This window comes from Oncorhynchus tshawytscha, linkage group LG12 (assembly GCF_018296145.1).
Source record: "Oncorhynchus tshawytscha isolate Ot180627B linkage group LG12, Otsh_v2.0, whole genome shotgun sequence".
Classification (NCBI taxonomy): domain Eukaryota; kingdom Metazoa; phylum Chordata; class Actinopteri; order Salmoniformes; family Salmonidae; genus Oncorhynchus; species Oncorhynchus tshawytscha.
Genome location: NC_056440.1, coordinates 73,636,279 through 73,661,092, shown reverse-complemented (window position 1 = coordinate 73,661,092; position 24,814 = coordinate 73,636,279). Strand labels below are relative to the sequence as shown.

Sequence of the window (24,814 nt, the reverse complement as noted above, 5' to 3'; positions counted from 1 at the left end):
TACAATCCTTAGTTGAAACAATAACAAAGCGGTCGCCCCCCTCTGTTTCGGTAAAATGCTCAAGGATGGGCCTAGATAAATGTAACCACTCCCAAATGCATAGACATAGCTGTGGATGCAATATATGAAAATGATAGTTTTAAGCATGTTTTGAGGCTGTACGGTGTTTTACATTTACAATGTTTACAGACATTGGAGTAAAGCAGGCTTATATTTTGGGTTCTGATGGGGTATGGCAGTTGAATTAAACTCATGAAGCATAAATTCTATATTATTTAAAAAATCAATGGGTACATATTAATTTATATGTCCAAAAATGTATGTGGCAACTGCAGATTGCCCCTTTAAAGGGCTGGCTTCCTGGACACAGCTGGACTAAAAAACATTTAAATCGTTTTTATTTCTAGGTCTAGGTTTAGGCTAATCTATCTCTGGGAAACTGGTCCATAGTGTTCTTAGTTAGATTGGACAGTAGATGTCAGTAATCCCATCTCTATGACCACACTGCGTAATGTACTCGATCTATTCTATACGTTACAATTTATTTCAGTTACTCACGTAGCCTACATCTGGGCGGAGGGAGCTAGAAAATTCGCATTATTGAATTGTGATGTTCGGATTTATGCATCATTCGTTGTAAAAAATTTAAAAAACGACCAGCTGATCGAACAACTTGCACAGTGAGTTTTGTTTTGCTAAAAATACTTTACTGTTTAAATAATTATGTTGCCTAGATTAACTGAATTATTATGTTTTTTATAGAATTTCCGTTATTTGTAGGCCTATTTGCGTAATAGTTATAGTTGCGTAATGTTTTGGTTCACTCGTTAAAACTGTTGACACATTTACTGTAAAAGTTACTTTAAATGTTATGTTCAACTTTAAACGTACTACAATTTTTAAGGATTCATTAAGCCTTCATAAGCCCTTTATAAATAGGCCTATGTATGTTTAAGAAACCATTCCTAAAGCGAAAGTCAGCAGAATAAATAATAACTAAGCCGTCATCCCGCCTATGTTGCAGTAAAAAACTGAGGGATACAGCTGGAGAAATGTAACCACTCTCTTATTAATTCACAGAGCTATGTATGCAAGGACTGACCATCCATGATATCAACATTATACTTAAACAATAAGGCACGAGGGGTGTGGTGTATGGCCAATATACCACGGCTAAGGGCTGTTTTTATGCACAACGCAATGCAGAGTGCCTGGATAATACAGAGTGCTGTGGTGTATTGGCCATATACCACAAACCCTGAGGTACCTTATTGCAGTAAAAATAAGTGTTTTGTCATACCTGTGTCTGATATATCACGGTTGTAAGCCAATCAGAATCCAGGGCTCGAACCAACCAATTTATCATGTCGTTTTAACCATGTTTTGAGGCTATATAGTGTTTGTTTACATTTACTCTATTTACAAACATTGGAGTAAAACAGGCTTATATTTTGGGTTCTGATGGGGTACGACAGTTGAACTAAACTCATGAGGCATTCTATAAATTATAATATTCAAGAATCAATCTGTACATATTGTAAAATCTATTGGTCACTAAATCCGGAGAAATTACAGACCATGTAAAAAACTGTTGGTCACTAAATCCATAATGGGCTCTCGAGTGGCACAGCAGTCTAAGGCACTGCATCTCAGTGCTAGATGTGTCACTACAGACCCTGGTTTGATTCCAGGCCGTATCACAACCGGCCGTGATTGGGAATCCCATAGGGAGCGGCACACAATTGTCCAAGCGTCGTTCGGGTCTGGCCGGGGGAGGCCATCATTGTAAATAAGAATTTGTTCTTAACTGACTTGCCTAGTTGAATAAAGGTTTCATAAAAAATAAAAACCTGTCAAGACCAAGTAAAAATGGTAGGCTGGTATGCCCCCACCCATCTGAGCGGTCGGCTGTGAATGCCCTCACCCGTCTGAGCGGTCGGCTGTGAATGCTCTCACCCGTCTGAGCGGTCGGCTGTGAATGCCCTCACCCGTCTGAGCGGTCGGCTGTGAATGCTCTCACCCGTCTGAGCGGTCGGTTGTGAACGCCCTCACCCGTCTGAGCGGTCGGCTGTCCCTCACCCGTCTGAGCGGTCGGCTGTGAATGCCCTCACCCGTCTGAGCGGTCGGCTGTGAATGCCCTCACCCGTCTGAGCGGTTGGCTGTGAATGCTCTCACCCGTCTGAGCGGTTGGCTGTGAATGCTCTCACCCGTCTGAGCGGTCGGCTGTGAATGCTCTCACCCGTCTGAGCGGTCGGCTGTGAACGCCCTCACCCGTCTGAGCGGTCGGCTGTGAATACCCTCACCCGTCTGAGCGGTCGGCTGTGAATGCTCTCACCCGTCTGAGCGGTTGGCTGTGAATGCTCTCACCCGTCTGAGCGGTCGGCTCTCTCACCCATCTGAGCTGTCGGCTGTGAATGCCCTCACCCGTCTGAGCGGTCGGCTGTCCCTCACCCGTCTGAGCGGTCGGCTGTGAATGCCCTCACCCGTCTGAGCGGTCGGCTGTGAATGCCCTCACCCATCTGAGCGGTCGGCTGTGAATGCTGATGTTGAGGCCCATCACAGTACTCTTGACAGTCACCACCATACACACACACGCAGACACATCTGTTTCCATTTGAAGAGGTGTATATGGATTTGGTAATCTGATTGACGTGGAATCTTATTGTTGTGGTTCTATAAGACAAAGATTTGCACACATGTAAACAGTATTAGTTAAGGATTATAACTATGCACTATACCTATATGTACATAAATAAATGGAAATGGCATTATACTTACAACATGTCTATAACGGGCTATAAACACAGCATCAATATAAACATAAACTTAAACATTCACCTCTTGGAGAGAGAGAAACCAATTACTTTGCACAACATTCAGACATTCCTGTTGCCGTCAACAATACAAAGTTCTCCGAAACATGCGTCTTCTCCCTTCGGATGATGATAACATTCTGACCTGAGTGGGTGGGTACGGTGTTCAGAGTCCAGATGCACATCTCCAAGAGTTCTGATTGGTTGGGAATGGCAGGGCTATGATGGGTGAGGGATAACCAAGGTAGGCTGAGCAGCCAAACTAACGGGACCGAAGGGAAACTGAAGGGACTGTGCAGTGAATTTAGGTAGAGAGGAGAGGAGCAGGACAGCCTTTTTACACATATCCTTCATTTGTAAAAAGAAAATGTATGTAGCATCTGCTGATTGCCCCTTTAAGCAAATTTCATACTTTATAATTAGTGGTAAAGGATCACATTTGCCAAAGACCTGGATTTATATATAAGCTGTGACCTTTCATATCACACATTATACAGTATTACTTTGTTTATAAATGATGTTGTGCTTATTAAGGCTTTATGAATGCCACATAAGCAGAATTGCGCCGGAGGAAATGGTTGCTATTTTACAGGCTCCTAACCAATTGTGTGTGTTTTTTTGCTTTATTTGTAACTTATTTTGTACATAATGTTTCTGCCACTGTCTCTAATGGCCCCCGAAAAGAGCTTCTGGATATCAGGACAGCGATTACTCAACTCGTACTGGACGAAGATTTTTACTTTAAGGAGTTGGACGGCAATGATTTACTTCAGACACCGGACAAGGCCCAAATCCCCATCACTCGCATGAAGAAGAGACAGAGATATCGGTGACGTAGGTCGTGGTGCCTTGTAAGGATTCGACTGCAAGTGGGTAATCCGCCTCTACCATCAGCACTATTAGCCAACGTGCAATCATAGGGTAATAAAATGGATGAGCACCGATCAAGACTAACCTACCAATGGGACATTGAAAACTGTAATATGTTATGTTTCACAGAGTTGTGGCTGAACGACGACATGGATAACATACAGCTGGCTGGGTTTTCCATGCATCGGCAAGATATTACAGCTTATTACAAGGGGTGACGGTCTGTTTCAATATGTAAATAACTGCTGGTGCATGAAATCTAATATTAAGGAAGTCTTGAGGTTTTGTTCGCCTGAGGTAGAGTATCTCATGATAAGCTGTAGACCACACTATTTACCAAGATAGTTTTCATCTCTATTTTTTTTAGCTGTCTATTTACCACCACAAACTGATGCTGACATTAAGACCACACTCAAAGAGCTGTATAAGGCCATAATAAAACAAGAAAATGCTCATCCAGAGACGGTGCTCCTGGTAGCAAGGGACTTTAATGCAAGGAAACTTAAATCTGTTTTACCTCATTTCTACCAGCATGTTACCTGTGCAACCAGAGGGAAAAAAACTCTAGACCACCTTTACTCCACACACAAGGATGCGTACAAAGCTCTCCCTCGCCCTCCATTTGGCAAATCTGACCATAACTCTATTCTCTTGATTCCTGCTTACAAGAAAAACCTAAAGCAGGAAGTACCAGTGACTCGCTCAATACGGAAGTTGTCAGATGACGCAGATGCTAAGCTACAGGACTGTTTTGCTAGGACAGAATGAAATATGTTCCGGGATTCTGATGGCATTGATGAGTATACAACATCAGTCACTGGATTCATCAATAAGTGCATCGATGATGTCGTCCCAACAGTGACCGTATGTACATACCCCAACCAGAAGCCATGGATTACAGGCAACATCCGCACTGAGCTGCCGCTTCCAAGGAGCGTGACTCTAACCCGGACCCTTATAAGAAATCCTGCTATGCCCTCTGATGAACCATCAAACAGGCAAAGCATCAATACAGGACTAAGACTGAATTGTACTACACTGTCTCTGTCGCTCATCGGATGTGGCAGGGCTTGCAAACTATTACGGACTACAAAGGGAAGCACAACTGCAAGCTTCCCAATGACACAAGCTTACGAGATGAGCTAAATAACTTCTATGCTTGCTTCGAGGAAAGCCACACTGAATCATGCATGAGAGCACCAGCTGTTCCGGATGACTGTGGGATCACGCTCTCGGGAGCCGATGTGAGTAAGACCTTTAAACAGGTCAACATTCACAAGGCCGCAGGGCCAGACAGATTACCAGGACGTGTACTCAGGGCATGCACTGACAAACTGGCAAGTGTCTTCACTGACATTTTCAACCTGTCCGTGACAGAGTCTGTAATACCAACATGTTTCAAGGAGACCACCATAGTTCCTGTGCTCAAGAACACAAAGGTAACCTGCCTAAATGACTACCGACCCGTAGCACTCACGTCTGTAGCCATGAAGGGCTTTGAAAGGCTGGTCATGGATCACATGAACACCATGAACACCATTATCCCAGAAACCCTAGACCCACTCCAATTTGCATACCACCCCAACTGATCCATAGATGACTCAATCTCTATTGCTTTCCACACTGCCCTTTCCCACCTGGACAAAAGGAACACCTACGTGAGAATGCTATTCATTGACTATAGCTCAGTGTTCAACACCATAGTGCCCTCAAAGCTCATCACTAAGCTAAGGACCCTGGGACTAAACACCTTCCTCTGCAACTGGATCCTGGACTTCCTGATGGGACGCCCTCAGGTGGTAAGGGTAGGTAACAACACATCTTCCACTCTGATCCTCAACACTGAGCCCCACAAGGGTGTGTGCTCAGTCCCCTCCTGTTCTCCCTGTTCACACATGACTGCATGGCCAAGCACAACTCCAACACATCATTAAGTTTGCAGATGACACAACAGTGGGTGTCCTGATCACCAACAACGATGATACATCCTATAGGGAGGAGGTCGGAGACCTGGGAGTGTGGTGCCAGGATAACAACCTCTCCCTCAACGCGATCAAGACAAATGAGGTGTTTGTGGACTACAGGAAAAGGAGGGCTGAGTACACCCCTATTCTCATTGACGGGGCTGTAGTGGAGCAGGTTGAGAGCTTCAAGTTCCTTGGTGTCCACATCATGGTCCAAAGACACCAAAAAAGTTGTGAAGAGGGCACGACAATGCCTATTCCCCCTCTTGAGAATGAAAATATCCTCAAAAGATTCTACAGCTGCACCATTGAGAGCATCCTGACTGGTTACATCACTGCCTGGTATGGCAACTACTCGGACCCTGACCGCAAGGCACGACAGAGGGTAGTGCGTACGGCCCAGTACATCACTGGGGCCAAGCTTCCTGCCATCCATGACCTCTATACCAAAAACTCCAGCCACCCAAGTCATAGACTGTTCTCTCTGCTACTCCATGGCAAGCAGTACAGGAGCACCAAGTCTAGGTCCAAAAGACTTCCTAACAGCTTCCACCCCCAAGTCATAAGACTCCTGAACAGCTAATCAAATGGCTACCCGGACTATTTGCATTTTTACACTGCTGCTACTCTCTGTTTTTTATCTATGCATAGTTACTTTACCTTTACCTACATGTACAGTACCAGTCAAAAGTTTGGACACACCTACTCCTTCCAGGGTTTTTCTTTAATTTTACTATTTTCGACATTGCACAATAATAGTGCAGACATCAAAACTATGAAATAACACATTTGGAATCATGTACTAACCAAAAAAGTGTTAAACAATTCAAAATATATTTTATATTTGAGATTCTTCAAAGTAGCCACCCTTTGCCTTGCACACTCTTGCACACTCTTGGAATGTCTTTGTGAGACGCAGAGTAGGTGAACAGATGATCTTTACATGTGTGGGTCCCACCGTGAAGCATTAAGAAGGAGGTGTGATGGTGTGGGGGTGCTTTGCTGCTGACACTGTCAGTGATTTATTTAGAATTCAAGGCACACTTAACCAGCATGGCTACCAGAGCATTCTGCAGCGATACACCATCGCATCTGGTTTGCGCTTAGTGGGGCTATTATTTGTTTTTCAGCAGGACAATGACCCAACACACCTCCAGGCTGTGTAAGGGCTATTTGACCAAGGTAGGAAAGGGGTGAAGTGCTGCATCAGATGACCTGGCCTCCACAATCACCCGACCTCAACCCAATTGAGATGGTTTGGGATGAGTTGGACCGCAGAGTGAAGGAAAAGCAGCCAACAAGTGCTCAGCATATGTGGGAACTCCTTCAATACGGTTGGAAAAGCATTCCAGGTGAAGCTGGTTGAGAGAATACCAAGAGTGTGCAAAGCTGTCATCAAGGCAAGGGGTGGCTACTGTGAAGAATCTAAAATCTAAAATACATTTTGATTTGTTTAACACTTTGGTTACTACATGATTCCAGATGTGTTATTTCATAGTTTTGATGTCTTCACTGTTATTCTACAATGTAGAAAATAGTACATATAAAGAAAGACCCTTGAATGAATAGGTGTGTCCAAATTTTTGACTGGTACTGTATATATTACCTCAATTACCTTGTAAGTAAGCATTTCAATGTAAGGTCTACCTGTTGTATTCGGCACATGTGACTAATACAATTTGATTTGATTTGATAAAGTGTTTATACATTGTCGTTTGTTTAAAGTGGTACCAAAAGTTAAAAGTACTGGACTAATTGAAGTTACCACGTCTTAAAATTATTTTATTTATAGAATATGATATCGCGGATACTCCATAGAGGTGATTTTCTAAACCTGGGGACGAACTTGATGCTGTGTTTTCTCTGTGGGATGACATCGGGAGATCCTACAACAGGAAGTGCATTTGGCTTGATGACAAAATATTCTTTGATTGATGGGTAAGTAAACAGAGGAAAGTTGTCTTAGTTATTCTGGTTTTCCTAAAATAGAGACAAGTTTATCCTACAGTATCCCTTATTATTGGTTGATGATATATTTGTCTGTTCAGAGATACATAGACATTTTTTGCCATACCATATGCAGCCTAAAATATTAATAGCTCATGGATTTTCAACAGTAAACTTTTGGGACTTCACCACCAAGTGTCCAAACAAGTGTGGTTCCAAATACAAATAATGATCATCCCATACTGAGTAATTCAGTATGTAACTCGCCCACACACACGTGGTACTGTATGGAGCTGTCGCTTTAGAAATGTGATATATAAAAATGTTTCCCTCCGGCTCCACCTTGAGTCCCTCGCCTCTATTACATCTGACTGCCTCATCTCTCTCTCTCCTAGACATAATGACCTAGCTTTGATGCTGAGGATTCTCCACGGCAACAGACTGAGTCAGGTTGACCTGCACAACATCAGCAAAGTGGCCACGGACATCAACAGACTCACAACGGGACACGTCGGCGCTCAGGTCGGTTAATATATGGTTAATAGTAGCCTAAGTGTGTGTGTGATTGTGTATGCGTGTGCATGTTTGTGTGAGTGTGTGAGTGTGTATGTGTGTCCGTGCATGTGCACACTGAGTTGTACTAAAGCCATAATACCCTTCTAACTCAAGTGTTGCTCTCTGACCCCCTGCTTTGTCTCTGCCCCATCCCATGCTCTGATCAGGTGTTTGCAGCCTACGTGTTGTGTGGCGCCCAGGCGAAGGATGCTGTGAGGCTCACACTGGAACAGATAGACGTGATCAACCGTATGTGTACAGAGAACCCAGAACTGGAGCTAGTTACATCTGCTGAAGGTACAATATACCAGGGGTAGGCAAGTAGATTCAGCCGCGGGCTGATATTTTTTGGTGAGAATGGTCATTGGCCGTAACATAATTATAATAATTTGTACACTGTAAATGGACCACAAATAGGCCCAATAAGAGAGAGCATTTGAAAATAACAATAGTTTCATACTTTGATTACATTGAGACATGATCATGTTTCTTTTTTTATTTGTGGGAATACTTGGGAACAAATTTCTTAAGTTATTATATATTTCTTTCTGAATTCCTGGTGATTTTAGTATTCTTTCCCCCTCTGTGGTGCTTTGCCTTTGCCATACCAAGTGATGATGCAGCCAGTCAAGATGCTCTCAATGGTGCAGCTGTAGAGCTTTTTGAGGATCTTTTCAGCCTCCTGAGGGGGAAGAGGTGGCTGTTGTGTGGACCATGTTAAGTCCGTAGTGATGTGAATGCCAAGGAACTTGAAGCTCCCGACCTGCTCCACTACAGCCCCAACGATGTGGATGGGGGCGTGCTCTCCCCCTTTTTCCTGTAGTCCACGATAAGTTCCTTACTGACATTGAGGGAGAGGCTGTTGTCTCTGATCTCCTCCCAGTAGGCTGTCTCATTTCCGTCGGTATTCAGGCCTACTACCGTCGTGTTGTCAGCAAACTTGATGATGGTTTTGGAGTCGTGAGTGGACAGGGAGTACAGGAGGGGACTAATCACACACCCCTGAGGGGCCCCTGTGTTGAGGGTCAGCATGGCGGAGGTGTTGTTGCCTACCCTCACCACCTGGGGGGAGGCCTCTCGGGAAGTCCAGGATCCAGTTGCAGAGGGAGGTGTTCAGTCCCAGGGTCCCAAGCTTTGTGATGAGCTTGGAGGGGACTATGGTGTTGAAAGCTGAGGTGTAGTCTATGAACAGTATTCTCACATAGTTATTTCCCCTCTTGTCCAGGTGGGAGAGAGCAGTGTGAAGTTTAATTAAGATTGCAGTGGGTCCAGGATGTCTGGGATGATGGTGTTGATGTGTGTCATGACCAGCCTTTCAATGCACTTCATAAATACAGATGCGAGTGGTACTGGACGCTAGTCATTTAGGCAGGTTACCTTGGAGTTCTTAGGAACAGGAACAATGGTGGGCAGCTTCAAACATGTTGGGCTTACAGACTGGGCAAGGAGACACTTGCCAGCTGGTCTTCTGGCCTGTAATTTACGCTCTCTGAAGTAATTTTATGGGTTCTTCAAATTGATCTTTCCACCAATATATGGAAATGCGTGGGTGTCTAAGTGGGTTGATGCCTGGTAAAAACATATTTCTGCCCAATTTACAGTAGTATGATGATAATGAATATGATGATGATGATGTGTGTGTGTGTATCATGTGTGTGTATTCAACAGGACTAAATGACACTAACAGGATAGCGTGTCTGATCAGCATTGAGGGAGGTCATTCAATAGACAGCAGCCTGCCAACCCTGCGTATGTTTTACCAGCTGGGGGTTCGCTCCATGGCCCTCACACACACCTGCAATACACCTTGGTGAGCGCACGCACGCACGCACGCATGTGCACACACACACACACACACACACACACACACACACACACACACACACACACACACACACACACACACACACACACACACACACACACACACACACACACACACACACACACACACACACACACACACACACACACACACACACACACACACACACACACACACACACACACACACACACACACACACACCCACACACATCCACACACACTTATGACTTCCTCGCTGTCATCAAATGAGCAAAAGGACAATATAGGAATAAGGTGGAATCATATTAAACAGGCTCCGACACCCGCCGCATGTGGCAGGGGCTACAGTCCATTACGGATTACAAAGGAAGACCAACCGTGATCTGCCAAACGATGCCTTTCTACCAGACGAACTCAATGCATTTTATACGCGCTTTGTCAGCAACAACATCGAGCCGGGGGTGAGGGTCGTCACCGAGAGAGAACTGGGTGATCTCGCTCTCCTAGGCCGACGTGAGAAGAGTCTTTAATCAGGTCAACACCCGCAAGGCCATGCGCCTCGATGGTATTCCAGGGCGCGTTGTCAGAGCATGCGCAGAACAGCTGGCAGGCATATTCACAGTCATTTCCAACCTCTCCTTGTCCCAGGCTGTAATCCTCACGTTTTAAGATGATTGCCACCTTGTAGCACTCACTTCTGTAATCATGAGGTGCTTTGAGAGACTGTTTATGGCACATTATCTCTACCATCCCAGCCACCCTAGACCCATTCCAATTTGCATACCGCCCAAACAAATCCATAGATGACGCGAGATAGGGGGCGCTCTTTTAATTTTTGGATAAAAAACGTTCCCGTTTTAAACAAGATATTTTGTCACGAAAAGATGCTCGACTATGCATGTAATTGACAGCTTTGGAAAGAAAAAACTCGGACGTTTCCAAAACTGCAAAGATATTATCTGTGAGTGCCCCAGAACTAATGCTACAGGCGAAACCAAGATGACATTTCATACAGGAAATGCCCCAGATTCTGAAGGCGCTGTGTTCCAATGTCTCCTTATATGGCTGTGAATGCGCCAGGAATGAGCCTGCCCTTTCCGTCATTTCCCCAAGGTGTCTGCAGCATTGTGACGTATTTGTAGGCATATCATTGGAAGATTGACCATAAGAGACTACATTTACCAGGTGTCCGCCCGGTGTCCTGCGTCGAAATTATTGCGTAATCTCCAGGTCCATGCGCGTTCCATTTCTTCAGAGGAGAAACTAAACTGCCACGAATGACTTATCATCGAATAGATATGTGAAAAACACCTTGAGGATTGATTCTAAACAACGTTTGCCATGTTTCTGTCGATATTATGGAGTTAATTTGGAAAAAAGTTCGCGTTTTAATGACTTAATTTTCGGGGTTTTTCTTACCCAAACGTGATGAAGAAAACGGAGCGATTTGTCTACACAAATAATCTTTTTGTAAAAACTGAACATTTGCTATCTAACTGAGAGTCTCCTCATTGAAAACATCTGAAATTCTTCAAAGGTAAATGATTTTATTTGAATGCTTTTCTTGTTTTTGTGAAAATGTTGCATGCTGAATGCCAGGTTTAATGCTATGCTAGGCTATCAATACTGTTACACAAATGCTTGTTTAGCTATGGTTCAAAAGCATATTTTGAAAATCTGAGATGACAGTGTTGTTAACAAAAGGCTAAGCTTGAGAGCAAATATATTTATTTCATTTCATTTGCGATTTTCATGAATAGTTAACGTTGCGTTATGGTAATGAGCTTGAGGCTGTATTCACGATCCCAGATCCGGGATGGCTAGAATCAAGAGTCTGATGGCCTTGAGATAGAAGCTGTTTTTCAGTCTCTCGGTCCCTGCTTTGATGCACCTGTACTGAACTCGCCTTCTGGATGATAGCGGGGGTGAACAGGCAGTGGCTCGGGTGGTTGTTGTCCTTGATGATCCTTCCTGTGACATCGGGTGGTGTAGATGTCCTGGAGGGCAGGTAGTTTGCCCCCATTGATACGTTGTGCAGACCTCACTACCCTCAGGAGAGCCTTACGGTTATGGGCAGAGCAGTTGCCGTACCACGACAGAATGCTCTCGATTGTGCATCTGTAAAAGTTTGTGAGTGTTTTTAGTGGCAAGCCGAATTTCTTCAGCCTCCTGAGGTTGAAGAGGCGCTGCTGTGCCTTATTCACCATGCTGTCTGTGTGGGTGGACCAATTCAGTTTGTCTGTGATGTGTACGCCGAGGAACTTAAAACCTTCTACCCTCTCCACTACTGTCCCGTCGATGTGGATAGGGGGCTGCTCCCTCTGCTGTTTCCTGAAGTCCACAATCATCTCATTTGTTTTGTTGACATTGAGTGGGAGGTTATTTTCCTGACACAACACTCCGAGGGCCCTCACCTCCTCCCTGTAGGCCGTCTCGTCGTTGTTGGTAATAAAGCCTACCACTGTAGTGTCGTCTGCAAACTTGATGATTGAGTTGGAGGTGTGCATGGCCACACAGTCATGGGTGAACAGGGAGTACAGGAGAGGGCTGAGAACGCACCCTTGTGGGGCCCCAGTGTTGAGGATCAGCGGGGTGGAGATGTTGTTACCTACTCTCACCACCTGGGGGTGGCCCGTCAGGAAGTCCAGGACCCAGTTGCACAGGGCGGGGTCGAGACCCAGGTTCTCAAGCTTAATGACGCGTTTGGAGGGTACTATGGTGTTAAATGCTGAGCTGTAGTCGATAGGAATAGGAATACCTACGTGAGAATGCTGTTCATTGACTACAGCTCAGCGTTCAACACCATTATTCCCTCCAATCTCGCCACCAAGCATATGACTCTGGGTCTGAAAACCTCCTTCTGCAACTGGACCCTGGACTTCCTGACGGGCCGACCCGAGTTGGTGAGGGTAGACAACATCAGCTTCTATCCCCAAGCGATACAACTGATAAATAGCTACACGGACTGAGTTTAACTTGTATCTTTATTGACCTTTTATTTTCATATTTGCCCTCTCACAGAGCCCTACACACTCACACACACTGTCACTCCAACACACACAAACACTCACTCCATATTTTGCTCACTAACATATACATATATACTGACTCTACACACCTGCACACTCACTCACATGCAAGCTGCTGCTACTCTGTTTATCTTATATCCTGTTGTCTAGCGCCCTTACCCCTATACATACAGTATCTACCACCATCACTCCAGTATCCCTGCATATGGAAGTATGGTATTGGATATGACTTTTTAAGTATTTATTGTGCAGTACATAGTATGCTTACTTATTTACTTTATTGTGTTTTTCATATTTCTTATTCTTATTTATTGTGTTTTTCTGTTGTTTTAATACATTGTTATTGATTATTGCGTTGTTGGGTTTTGAGTTAGCACGAAAGGCATTTCACTGTACTTGTGCATGTGATATTAAAACTTAGACTCATGCACAATATTTGTTATATTTTGGTTTGACATCTTAGGTTCTTGCCTCTGGGCTATAACAGAGTAGTTTTTTTATTGCTTCAGGGCTGAGTCCTCCTCAACAATTTATGATGTCTATCAAAGAGAAAATGACAGCCTAACAGACTTCGGTAAGGTAAGGTCAACCTTTAACACTAAGTCTGTGTTCAAGCCAATACTTGTAGCCTATGCTGGTCACTTCAGGCGTAATGACATTTCGACACACTTATGTCTTCAGGGACACCTGAAGTCAACAAGCTGGAGAGGTTAGAACGCCGGGGCATTATATTTGCATGATTGACATGATTTATTATTCATCATTGGCTCCTGCATGTGATGGACCAATACCTCACGAGGCTTCCTCTCTCCAAGTTGAGACCTTGAAACTGAAATACCTGAAATAACCAAAACAAGCCAGAGTAATGTTCTGGGTGTACTGCCAAGTTGCTTATCAGTGATAGAGAGGATTCCTCCATACTCGTTCAGTCAGTCACCCACATGAACCCATCCAAATGGTTATTAGAAAAGCAGCATTGATTTGATACACAAACATAACATTTTCCTTCACAGTCTCTAGGAGTTGTACACAAACATAACATTTTCCTTCACAGTCTCTAGGAGTTGTACACAAACATAACATTTTCCTTCACAGTCTCTAGGAGTTGTACACAAACATAACATTTTCCTTCACAGTCTCTAGGAGTTGTACACAAACATAACATTTTCCTTCACAGTCTCTAGGAGTTGTACACAAACATAACATTTTCCTTCACAGTCTCTAGGAGTTGTACACAAACATAACATTTTCCTTCACAGTCTCTAGGAGTTGTACACAAACATAACATTTTCCTTCACAGTCTCTAGGAGTTGTACACAAACATAACATTTTCCTTCACAGTCTCTAGGAGTTGTACACAAACATAACATTTTCCTTCACAGTCTCTAGGAGTTGTACACAAACATAACATTTTCCTTCACAGTCTCTAGGAGTTGTACACAAACATAACATTTTCCTTCACAGTCTCTAGGAGTTGTACACAAACATTCTTGATCCTTGACGATTTTTAGTGTTTAGCTGTGTTGTAGACTGTTTATGTTTGTCAGTGTTTACTGTTTGTAGTGTTTTACTGTTTGTAGTGTTTACTGTTTGTAGTGTTTACTGTTTGTAGTGTTTACTGTTTGTAGTGTTTACTGTTTGTAGTGTTTACTGTTTGTAGTGTTTTACTGTTTGTAGTGTTTACTGTTTGTAGATAAGTGGCGCAAAGTGTTGTATGTTTTTCACTGTCAGCAGATATGCACAATGACGTACATAGAGCACGTAATATATAATTACTGGGAAACCTCACAGCAAGTGGTAACATGCTTTTCCTGTCCTCTCTCTCCCTCTCCCTCTCCCTCTCCCTCTCTCCCTCTCTCTCTCCCTCCCTCTCTCTCTCTCTCTCTCTCTCTCTCTCTCTCTCTCTCTCTCTCTCTCTCTCTCTCTTCTCTCTCTTTGTCTTTCTCTCTTTCTCTTTCTCTCTCTCTCTCTCCCTCTCTCTCTGTCTTTCTTTCTCTCAGGATGTGGTGAAGGAGATGAACAGATTGGGGATGATAGTAGACCTGTCCCATAGTTCCTGGGCCACAGCCAGGGCAGTACTGCAGATCTCTAAGGCTCCAGTTATTTTCAGCCACTCCTCAGCCCATGCCGTGTGTAACCACAGCCGCAATGTTCCTGATGACCTGCTCCGCGAACTGGTGAGAGCCCTGACAAGAACTCTCTCTCTCTGTCTGTCTCTCTCTTTCTCTCTCTCTCTCTCTCTCTCTCTCTAAAACTCCTCCATCACTCCCCCCTTTCAACCACCATCGGCACGGCCACTCATTGTGGGTGGCCTGTGTTTACTCCTTATCAGGAGAGTCTTTTGGAATTATATTTTGACGATGTCTCCTTTCTGCAATGTTTCTTTAATCCACTTGTCCTTTATTTGCATTTCCTGTTTTACAGTGCCTTCAGAAAGTGTTCATACCCCTTGACTTATTCTACATTTTGTTGTGTTACAGCCTGAATTCAAATGGATTAAATATACAGTACCTGTCAAAAGTTTTCACACACCTACTCATTCCAGGGGTTTTCTTTATTTGTACTGTTTTCTACATTGTAGAATAATAGTGAAGACATCGAAACTATGAAATAACACATATGGAATCATGTAGCAACCAAAAAAGTGTTAAACAAATCTAAATATATTTAATATTTGAGATTCTTCAAAGTAGCCAACCTTTGCCTTGATGACAGCTTTGCACACTCTTGGCATTCTCTCAACCATCTTCATGAGGTAGTCACCTGGAATGCATTTAAATTAACTGGTGTGCCTTGTTAAAAGTACATTTCTCAAATTTCTTCCTTCTTAATGTGTTTGGGCAAATCAGTTGTGTTGTGACAAGGTAGGGGATGTTTACAAAAGATAGGCCTATTTGGTAAAAGACCAAGTCCATATATGGTAAAAACAGCTCAAATAAGCAAAGAGAAACAACAGTCCATCATTCATTTAAGACATGAAGGTCAGTCAATACGGAAAATGTCAAGAACTTTGAAGTTTGTTCAAGTGCAGTCTGAAAAACCATGAAACTGGCTCTCATGAGGACCGCCACAGGAAAGGAAGACCCAGAGTTACCTCTGCTGCAGAGGATAAGTTCATTAGCGTTACCAGCCTCAGAAATTGCAGCCCAAATAAATGCTTCACAGAGTTCAAGTAACATACACATCTCAACATCAACTGTTCAGAGGAGACTGAGTGAATCAGGCCAAAGAAACCACTACTAAAAGACACCAATAAGAAGAAGACTTGCTTGGGCCAAAAAACATGATCAATGGACATTAGACCGGTGGAAATCTGTCCTTTGGTCTGATGAGTCCAAATTTGCGATTTTTGGTTCCAACCGCCATGTCTTTGTGAGATGCAGAATAGGTGAACGGATGATCTCTACATGTGTTCCCCCCGTCAAGCATGGAGGAGGAGGTGTGAAGGTGTAGGGGTGCTTTGCTATTGACACTGTCAGTGATTTATTTAGAATTCAACATTCTGCACCGACAGGCTATCCCATCTGGTTTGCTCTTAGTGGGGCTATCATTTGTTTTTCAACAGGACAATGACCCAACACACCTCCAGGCTGTGTAAGGAATGCAGCATCAAATGAGCTGGCCTCCACAATCATCCGACCTCAACCCAATTGAGATGGTATGGGATGAGTTGGACTGCAGAGTGATGGAAAAGCAGCCAACAAGTGTTCAGCATAGGTGGGAACTCCTTCAAGACTGTTGGAAAAGCATTCCAGGTGAAGCTGGTTGAGAGAATGTCAAGAGTGTGCAAAGCTGTCATCAAGGCAAAGGGTGGATTTGTTTAACACTTTTTTGGTTACTACATGATTTTTTTCATAGTTTTGAAGTCTTAACTTTTATTCCACAATGTAGAAAATAGTAAAAAAAAGAAAAACCCTTGAATGAGTAGGTGTACAAACTCTTGACTGGTACTGTATATTTTTTCCATCTACACACAATAACCCATAATGACAAAGTGAAAAACATGTTTTTAGAAATGTTGCAAATTTATTGAAACTGAAATCCAGAAATATCTCATTTACAAAAGTATTTTTACACCCCTGAATCAATACATTTTTGAATCACGTTTGGCAGCGATTACAGCTGCAAGTCTTCCTGGGTAAGAGCTTTGCACACCTGGATTGTAAAATATTTGCACATTATTCTTTTTTAAAATTCTTCAAACTCTGTGAAGTTGGTTGTTGATCATTGCTAGACAGCCCTTTTCAAGTCTTGCCATAGATTGTCAAGCCAATTTAAGTCAACACTGTAACCAGACTACTCAGGAACACTCAATGTCGTTTGGTAAGAAACGCCAGTATATTTTGGCCTTGTCTTTTAGGTTATTGTCCTGCTGAAAGGTGAATTTGTTTCCCGATGTCTGTTGGAAAGCTGACTGAACCGAGTTTTCCTCTAGGATTTTGCCTGTGCTTAGCTCTATTACGTTTCTTTTTATTTAAAAAACTCCATAGTCCTTGCCGATGACAAGCATACCCATAACATGATATAGCTACCACCATGCTTGAAAATATGAAGACTGATACTAAGTGATGTGTCGATACTGATACTAAGTGATGTTGGATTTGCCCCAAATATAACGCTTTGTATTCTTTGCCACATTTTTTTGCTGTTTTACTTTAGTGCCGTATTGCAAAAAGGATGCATGTTTTAGAATATTTTTCCTTCTTCACTCTGTCACATAGGTTAGTATTGTGGAGTAACTACAATGTTCTTGATCCATCCTCAGTTTTCTCCTATCACAACCATTCAACTCTGTAACTGTTTTAAAGTGACCATAGGCCTCATGGTGAAATCCGTGAGTGGTTTCCTTCCTCTCCGGCAACTGAGTTAGGAAGGATGCCTGTATCTTTGTAGTGACTGGGTGTATTGATACACCATCCAACGTGTAATTAATATCTTCAGCATGCTCAAAGGGTTATTAAATGTCTGCCTTTTTTAAAAACCTATCTACCAATAGATGCCCTTCTTTGCGAGGCTTTGTGGTTGAATCTGTGTTAGAAATTCACAGCTCGACCGAGGGACCTTACAGATAATTGTATGTGTTGTACAGAGATGAAATAGTCATTCAAAAATAATGCTAAACACAAGTTTTGCTATCCAAGTGAGTCCATGCAACTCATAATGTGACTTATTAAGCACATTTTTACTCCTGAAATTATTTAGGCTCGCCATAATAAAGGGGTTGAATACTTATTGACTCAAGACATTTCAGCTTGTCATTTTTGATTTAATTTGTAAAAATGTCTAAAAACATAATTCCACTTTGATATTATGAGGTATTATGTGTAGGCCAGTGAAACAAAATCTCAATTGAATCCATTTTAAATTTTGGCTGTAACACAACAAAATGTGGAAACCGTCAAGGGGTGTGAATACATTCTGAAGGCACTGTATCTACATGGCTGGAAGGTCACTGGAAGTGTGGAATGTTTTTTTAGCGTTCTATTCTGGGTGTGTTGTTTCAGAAGGAGAACGGAGGACTCATCATGGTTAATCTGCACAGTGGGTTTGTGGCTTGCCATGGCCAAGCCAATGTCTCCATTGTGGCTGGTGAGCAGTTGCCTTTGATTAGTGTTTATTGGCATCAAACAATTAAGCGCAAAATTGGCTGCCTTGTTATCAATCAAGACGTGTTTAGAAGACCAGTTACAAGAACATCAATAACATGTGTACACATGATTTATCTTCTGATTATCTTATCTTCTGATATTCCTCTTACTTTTTGCAGACCATTTTACCCACATTAGGAAGGTGGTTGGATCTGAGTCAATAGGAATAGGAGGGGACTTTGATGGAGCTTCTAAGTAAGAACTTTTACCTCAGAGTAACAGCAGCACATTCAGCGTTAGTTCATTAATACAGCCATGTTATGCTCCAGCTTGAATGCTATCAGAATGACTCACTTTTTTGTAAGCAGACTGGTAACAGATAGCAGCTGCATTTTAAGTGGCCTGAGGGTTTGAGTAATACATAGCCTGTTATGTTCTACTGTCTGAAGGTTTCCTCTTGGATTAGAGGATGTGTCCAAGTATCCCGCTCTGATCCAGGAGCTGCTGAAGAGACACTGGACAGAGAACGAGTTGTCCGGGGTCCTCAGACACAACTTCCTACGTGTGTTCAAGGAGGTTGAGAAAGTGAGTGCTAAATGAACAAAAGCTCTGTGTTTTTGCTCGTTATAAAGGCTCAATGCTACAGTGTGAGTATTGTATCAAAGCCATCAAAAACACCTGCAGTAGTAACATCAAAAGAATGACAGGAATGAAAGGCATCTCTGTCTGGGACTGAATGTCCGAGTGTCTGAGTACTTTGTGGTATGAAGGGAACTGAGAACTGGAAAAAGAGCATTGTATAGTGCATGTAAAATCCCACTTGTTTTTTCTTGTTCAGTAGAGTCACTGTCACAGCATCATAACACAGTGTAAACTTCTCTCTCCCCCCCCTCCCTCCTTCCCTCTATCCCTTCCCCAGGAGCGTGACAGGCAGAAAGCGAAAGGAACTCTCCCCAGTGAAGCTCAGATCGACTTGACTGGGGTTCAGAACCCCTGCAGACTGGTACTCAGGCGACCTGACCACCAGACGACAAAGATGGAACAGATGTACTCCAAGGGCCACAGTGAACTGGTGGTCCCCAGGAGTCTGGTCTGGACCATGGTTATACTAATCTCCTGCCTCTGTGTCCTGATGGACCATTAAGACTATAATATGGCCTGGATTCAATCAGATCCAGTGGTAACCCAGGTTGACTGATATCCTGATAGCGGATGTTTTGGCAGTATTGGAGGTGTAGCTGCAGTGTGAACTGACAAATAAGTGTGTGGCTGCTCTTTTGTGTTACCAACCACTCCCTTCCTTATTATCTCTACGCATTAGATGTTCAAAACGACAATAGAAAGTGCAGGCTCTATCGACAATAGATAATATGAAATGCATGTTTTCATTTTAATTTGGATGGCGGGATTTATTAGTCTATGTAGACAATAGACCATTACGCATTAGAGTGTTTGAACTTGTAATGTGGCTACATGAACTAACGAGGCTGCATGGGATTTGTTGGATATAAAGTCGGTGTGGTTTCATTGCATCCAATGACAGTGTCCACGATAATGTAACATAAGGAGCAGCTCTAACGCAGTTCCACCTTCAACACTGCCAAAACAACCGGATGTCGACTAGCACGGATCTGCATTTAGCCCTTAGTGTTACTAAACTAGCAGTGCTTGACTTGCGCAGGAGCCCACTGGAGCTGAGTACCGGCACCTCAAATTCTCTACTGCTTGAGCTTGTTTTACTCTTATAGAATATTAGCTCAAAAGTATAGTGGAGCTCCTGCACCTAAATATAAACAGTACTTGCACCCAAAATGAGTACCAGAACCTATTTAGTAGTACTACTAGTGTTGTATTACAATACACTATCTACTACAACCATGTTTCTCCGACAGTGACAAGCCTAGCTTTAACGTGTTTACTGGGTCACTTGCTTACATGTGATCTTTCCTACAAAGAACTTTACCTAATTATTTTGTTGTTGGTCATTTTGACCTTGAATGAGTTGTATATTTACACAATGCTCTGCACGCACTTTATACTATATTACATTGAGTTTAATGTAACAATCACTTTTTAACTCTATTTACATATCTCATTCTAAAAATATATCTGTGTTATGTTTGTTTAATGATACAATCAAGGCCACAAGGTCATACTGAGGAATTTACAAACTATCTTTATTTCTCTGAGGACACAGATCTTGATGTCCATCAGACAAACTTGAGTTTCACAATGACACTGTTTCATAGAAAGACGATTTCATCTTAAAATGAACATTAATGTAACATTTCCTCACAAGGGTGTACAGTGAAACAGTATGCAACATGTTAACATACTGTAATGCCTCCTACAGTCATCTCAGGAATGTTGTATTCTGTATTCATAGGTTATATCGTATTTATTTCGCCTTTCTCTTAAGTAAATAATGCTTTGAGTTTTCTGTTTTTCTACCATCTTATTTTATGAACACATTGATATATCTGAAGTCAAGATAGTTCAATTCTGGTTGAATAGGGAAATGAATCATGATTTTATTGCTAAGTTCAGTTAAATACTCTGCCTTTACAGCTCTTGCAGTCTACAGGAAAGAAAAGGAAATGTGTGCATATGCTCCTCTGTTCAGGTGGCCCTGTAAGTAGTCTTCATGCCTATAATAAAGACTTTTGTACAGAAATAGCAGATTAAATGTAATGTATAATTGTCAATGATTTAAAACATCTTCTCTTTCAACAATTCCAAATTATAATCCAGTAAAATAATGCTTCAAAACAATCTCTGGAATCCACATTTACATTTACAAGCACTCTCTGTGCCATCTGTTTAAATACCCAACTGGCATTTCATTATCTACAATACGAAAAATCTTATCCTCATCGGGGGAAGGTTGAGAAAATAAATAAGAAAATAAATAACAAAAGTTATTATTCCACCAACCATAAAAAGGTTGTGAAAAAATAACTAAAATTGGCACTCTACACAGATGGCTTCATAAGGACCACCCAAGACTGTGCTATCTGGCAAGCTAATCCTTGATGAGGGAAAGCCCACCATATTTTATTTTCTGCAAACAACACAAAAATACTGACTCAGTCGACATAGAAAATTCATGTTTGATGGATGTATGTGTAAAAGTAGCAGTTGTTAATGGTCTCCTATTGCAGAAATAGGTTTGTGAATGACCCAAGCTTTAGTTGCCTTGGCAATAAGGGATTCATGAGGGAATTATAGCATGCCATCTTTAAAGGCTACTGTCCTCATGGAAGGCAATACTTTCCGCAGAAATGCCAGGCAAATTATTATTGCTTTCTGTGGTCCTCAAATACCACAATAAAAGTCCTCTTAATTCCATCATTAATTGGCACAGTTGGTATGTACTGTATGTTGAGGATCGGCTGAATGCTGCTGCCGGTGCTGCAGTGCCCCCAGTGGTCGGGGTGGAATGTCTCCTTTCGAGGCAGTGTCGTGACCTGTGACCCGAGTGGTTTCTGATAGGTCAGGAGTAGATAGTGATGACCTCTCGTCCTCCTCCTCTCACCAGCAGCACTCTCTCTAGACCTTCTGTCAGCACCTCCAGAAACTCCATATCTGGGCCAGAGTTAAGCACTGTTATAACCAGCAACTCTGCATCACTGCACCTGCGATTACATCTGCAAATCTGTGTACACAACAGATTTGATGTTCAGCTTAAAAGCCAGTAGTCTTTCATCTCGGGTCACATTGCCAAATCTTTGTGTATGCTGTCTGGCCATCAACTCCTACTCATTCTTTCACCTTTTACACAACTCATGCTACACTCAACCCCAAATGACAATCCCCAAATTACACTCCCTAACCCCATAATGAGCCCTAAAACATTGTCCTAAAAAATGAAATATTGTACCACACAGACCTCTAAGACCAGTGTTGTCCAGTACAATGAGAACGGCTGTTAGTGAAGGATACAGTTCTCATCTCCGTCTGTGTTGCGTGGCGGCCCCGGCATGTTGAGCAGCACCAGGCGAGCATCATGGGACTTGTTGACAATCACCTCGTTCAGCTTCACTGCTGTGTGCATCCGCCGCACATTGGACTGGTCCCTGGGACACAACCACATACAGATGTTACAAATGCAATCCAGAACATTCAATTATTTAAAGGGATAGTTCACCCAAATTACACATTGGTTTCCTTACCCCGTATGCAGTCTATGGACAACGAATGACAACAATCCAGTTTCCCTGGCTCTGTTTCTACATGCTCACGTCATGGGACCGATATTATAATTTTTCACTCGTGTCCATATCATCCGAAAGTATCTACAATTGATTTTGAACATCAAAAAAGTACCTTATAGAAATTTTGAACATGATGCGCAAAAAAATATGAATATTGGTCCCATGATTTTAATGGGATTTGTGCCACAAATGCTAAAACGTTAGTATGTGGAAACGGTGCCAAGGAAACTATACCAAAGCATGGATTGCTGTCATACCTTGTACATAGACTGCATACAGGGTAAGAAATCCAATGTAATTTTGTAATTTGGGTGAACTATCCCTTTAACAATGCCGTGGAATAATGTTCAGATATCCAACAGTGGACAGCATGAACCAACTCAGTCATTAAGCAGAAAGACATCAAGTGCAGTTCACATAACAAAGCACACCCCACCCCGCCATCCAATCCATTGCATGGAATTTACAGACTCAGAGTGATCAGAATAACATATCACTAAAAGTAATTTACAGACAGAGTGATCAGATTAACATATTACTCACAGGAATTTACAGACAGAGTGATCAGAATAACATATTACTCACAGGAATTTACAGACAGAGTGATCAGATTAACATAACATTAAAAGGAATTTACAGACAGAGTGATCAGATTAACATAACATTAAAAGGAATTTACAGACAGAGTGATCAGAATAACATAACATTAAAAGGAATCTACAGACAGAGTGAGCAGAATAACATAACATTAAAAGGAATCTACAGACAGAGTGAGCAGAATAACATAACATTAAAAGGAATCTACAGACAGAGTGAGCAGAATAACATAACATTAAAAGGAATCTACAGACAGAGTGAGCAGAATAACATAACATTAAAAGGAATCTACAGACAGAGTGATCAGAATAACATAACATTAAAAGGAATCTACAGACAGAGTGAGCAGAATAACATAACATTAAAAGGAATCTACAGACAGAGTGAGCAGAATAACATAACATTAAAAGGAATTTACAGACAGAGTGATCAGATTAACATATTACTCACAGTAATCTACAGACAGAGTGATCAGAATAACATCTAATTAAAAGGAATTTACAGACAGAGTGAGCAGAATAACATAACATTAAAAGGAATCTACAGACAGAGTGAGCAGAATAACATAACATTAAAAGGAATTTACAGACAGAGTGAGCAGAATAACATAACATTAAAAGGAATCTACAGACAGAGTGATCAGAATAACATAACATTAAAAGGAATCTACAGACAGAGTGAGCAGAATAACATATCATTAAAAGGAATTTACAGACAGAGTGATCAGATGAACATATTACTCACAGTAATCTACAGACAGAGTGATCAGATTAACATATTACTCACAGGAATCTACAGACAGAGTGATCAGATTAACATATTACTCACAGGAATCTACAGACAGAGTGATCAGATTAACATCTAATTAAAAGGAATTTAAAGACAGAGTGATCAGATTAACATATTACTCACAGGAATTTACAGACAGAGTGATCAGAATAACACATCACTCAAAGGATGAACAATTCTCTGTCTGCAAGATGACAGAGGAAGAAAAAAGAGAGAGAGGAGATGAGGAGGAGAGAGTGAAGAAGTAAGACTAGCAAGAGTGGAATACCTCAGATGGGACCGGATGGAGATTTTCCTAACCACGTGAAAGGCCTGGGGGTTTTCCTCGTCAGATCACGTCTCAAGAAAAACTCCTGGCCTTCCAATAGACCAACAACAAGTGACTCACGGTTTGAGGCTCATGAGTTCTCTGAAGTTCTCTGGTGCGTTGTTCCTGTTCCTCCTCTCTGCCTCGTACTTCTCCTTGGTCCAGGTCATCTGGTTCTTATCAGCTACAGGCTCCACCACCTCCTCCTCCTCGTCTGAGTACAGGCTGCCCATACGGATCAGAGAGTGTCTGTCCTTTACCAGCTGGGCCTATAGGGGGCAGAGTGCAGGGGATACAATGTCCTAATGTCCATACTAGAGTGACTTGAAATGCAT

The 24,814-nt window shown here is 42.3% G+C and overlaps 2 protein-coding genes across 6 annotated transcripts in view; one reads left to right on the top strand and one right to left on the bottom strand.

The window, feature by feature from the left end:
• The first annotated feature begins 400 nt into the window (after nucleotides 1-400).
• On the top strand, nucleotides 401-21,248 carry LOC112236508 (dipeptidase 2). 3 transcript variants are annotated; one of them, XM_042331050.1, is made up of 12 exons: nucleotides 401-680; nucleotides 3,498-3,682; nucleotides 7,440-7,585; nucleotides 7,990-8,116; nucleotides 8,317-8,446; nucleotides 9,818-9,959; nucleotides 13,494-13,563; nucleotides 14,985-15,161; nucleotides 18,489-18,573; nucleotides 18,752-18,827; nucleotides 19,022-19,157; nucleotides 19,492-21,248. In XM_042331050.1, exons 3-12 carry the CDS (start codon nucleotides 7,443-7,445, stop codon nucleotides 19,714-19,716), a joined length of 1,311 nt encoding a protein of 436 aa, XP_042186984.1. In that variant the 5' UTR covers nucleotides 401-680; nucleotides 3,498-3,682; nucleotides 7,440-7,442; the 3' UTR covers nucleotides 19,717-21,248. The 3 variants fall into 3 exon arrangements, with proteins under 3 accessions (XP_042186984.1, XP_024260868.2, XP_042186985.1); XM_024405100.2 differs by lacking the exon at nucleotides 3,498-3,682; XM_042331051.1 differs by lacking the exons at nucleotides 401-680; nucleotides 3,498-3,682 and adding an exon at nucleotides 3,879-3,897.
• LOC112236507 (solute carrier family 12 member 4-like) overlaps nucleotides 20,733-24,814 on the bottom strand; it is a 42,484-nt gene continuing 38,402 nt past the window's right edge. Inside the window, exons 22-24 of one of the 3 annotated variants that reach the window (XM_042331049.1) lie at nucleotides 24,561-24,748; nucleotides 22,515-22,648; nucleotides 20,733-22,157 (exon numbers count right to left, since the gene is read on the bottom strand). In XM_042331049.1, coding sequence (XP_042186983.1) covers nucleotides 22,066-22,157; nucleotides 22,515-22,648; nucleotides 24,561-24,748 — 414 coding nt within the window. In that variant the 3' untranslated portion in view covers nucleotides 20,733-22,065. Of the gene's footprint in view, nucleotides 22,158-22,514; nucleotides 22,649-24,440; nucleotides 24,749-24,814 lie in introns of those variants that run through there. The other 2 variants (XR_006084736.1, XR_006084737.1) reach the window with 2 other exon arrangements.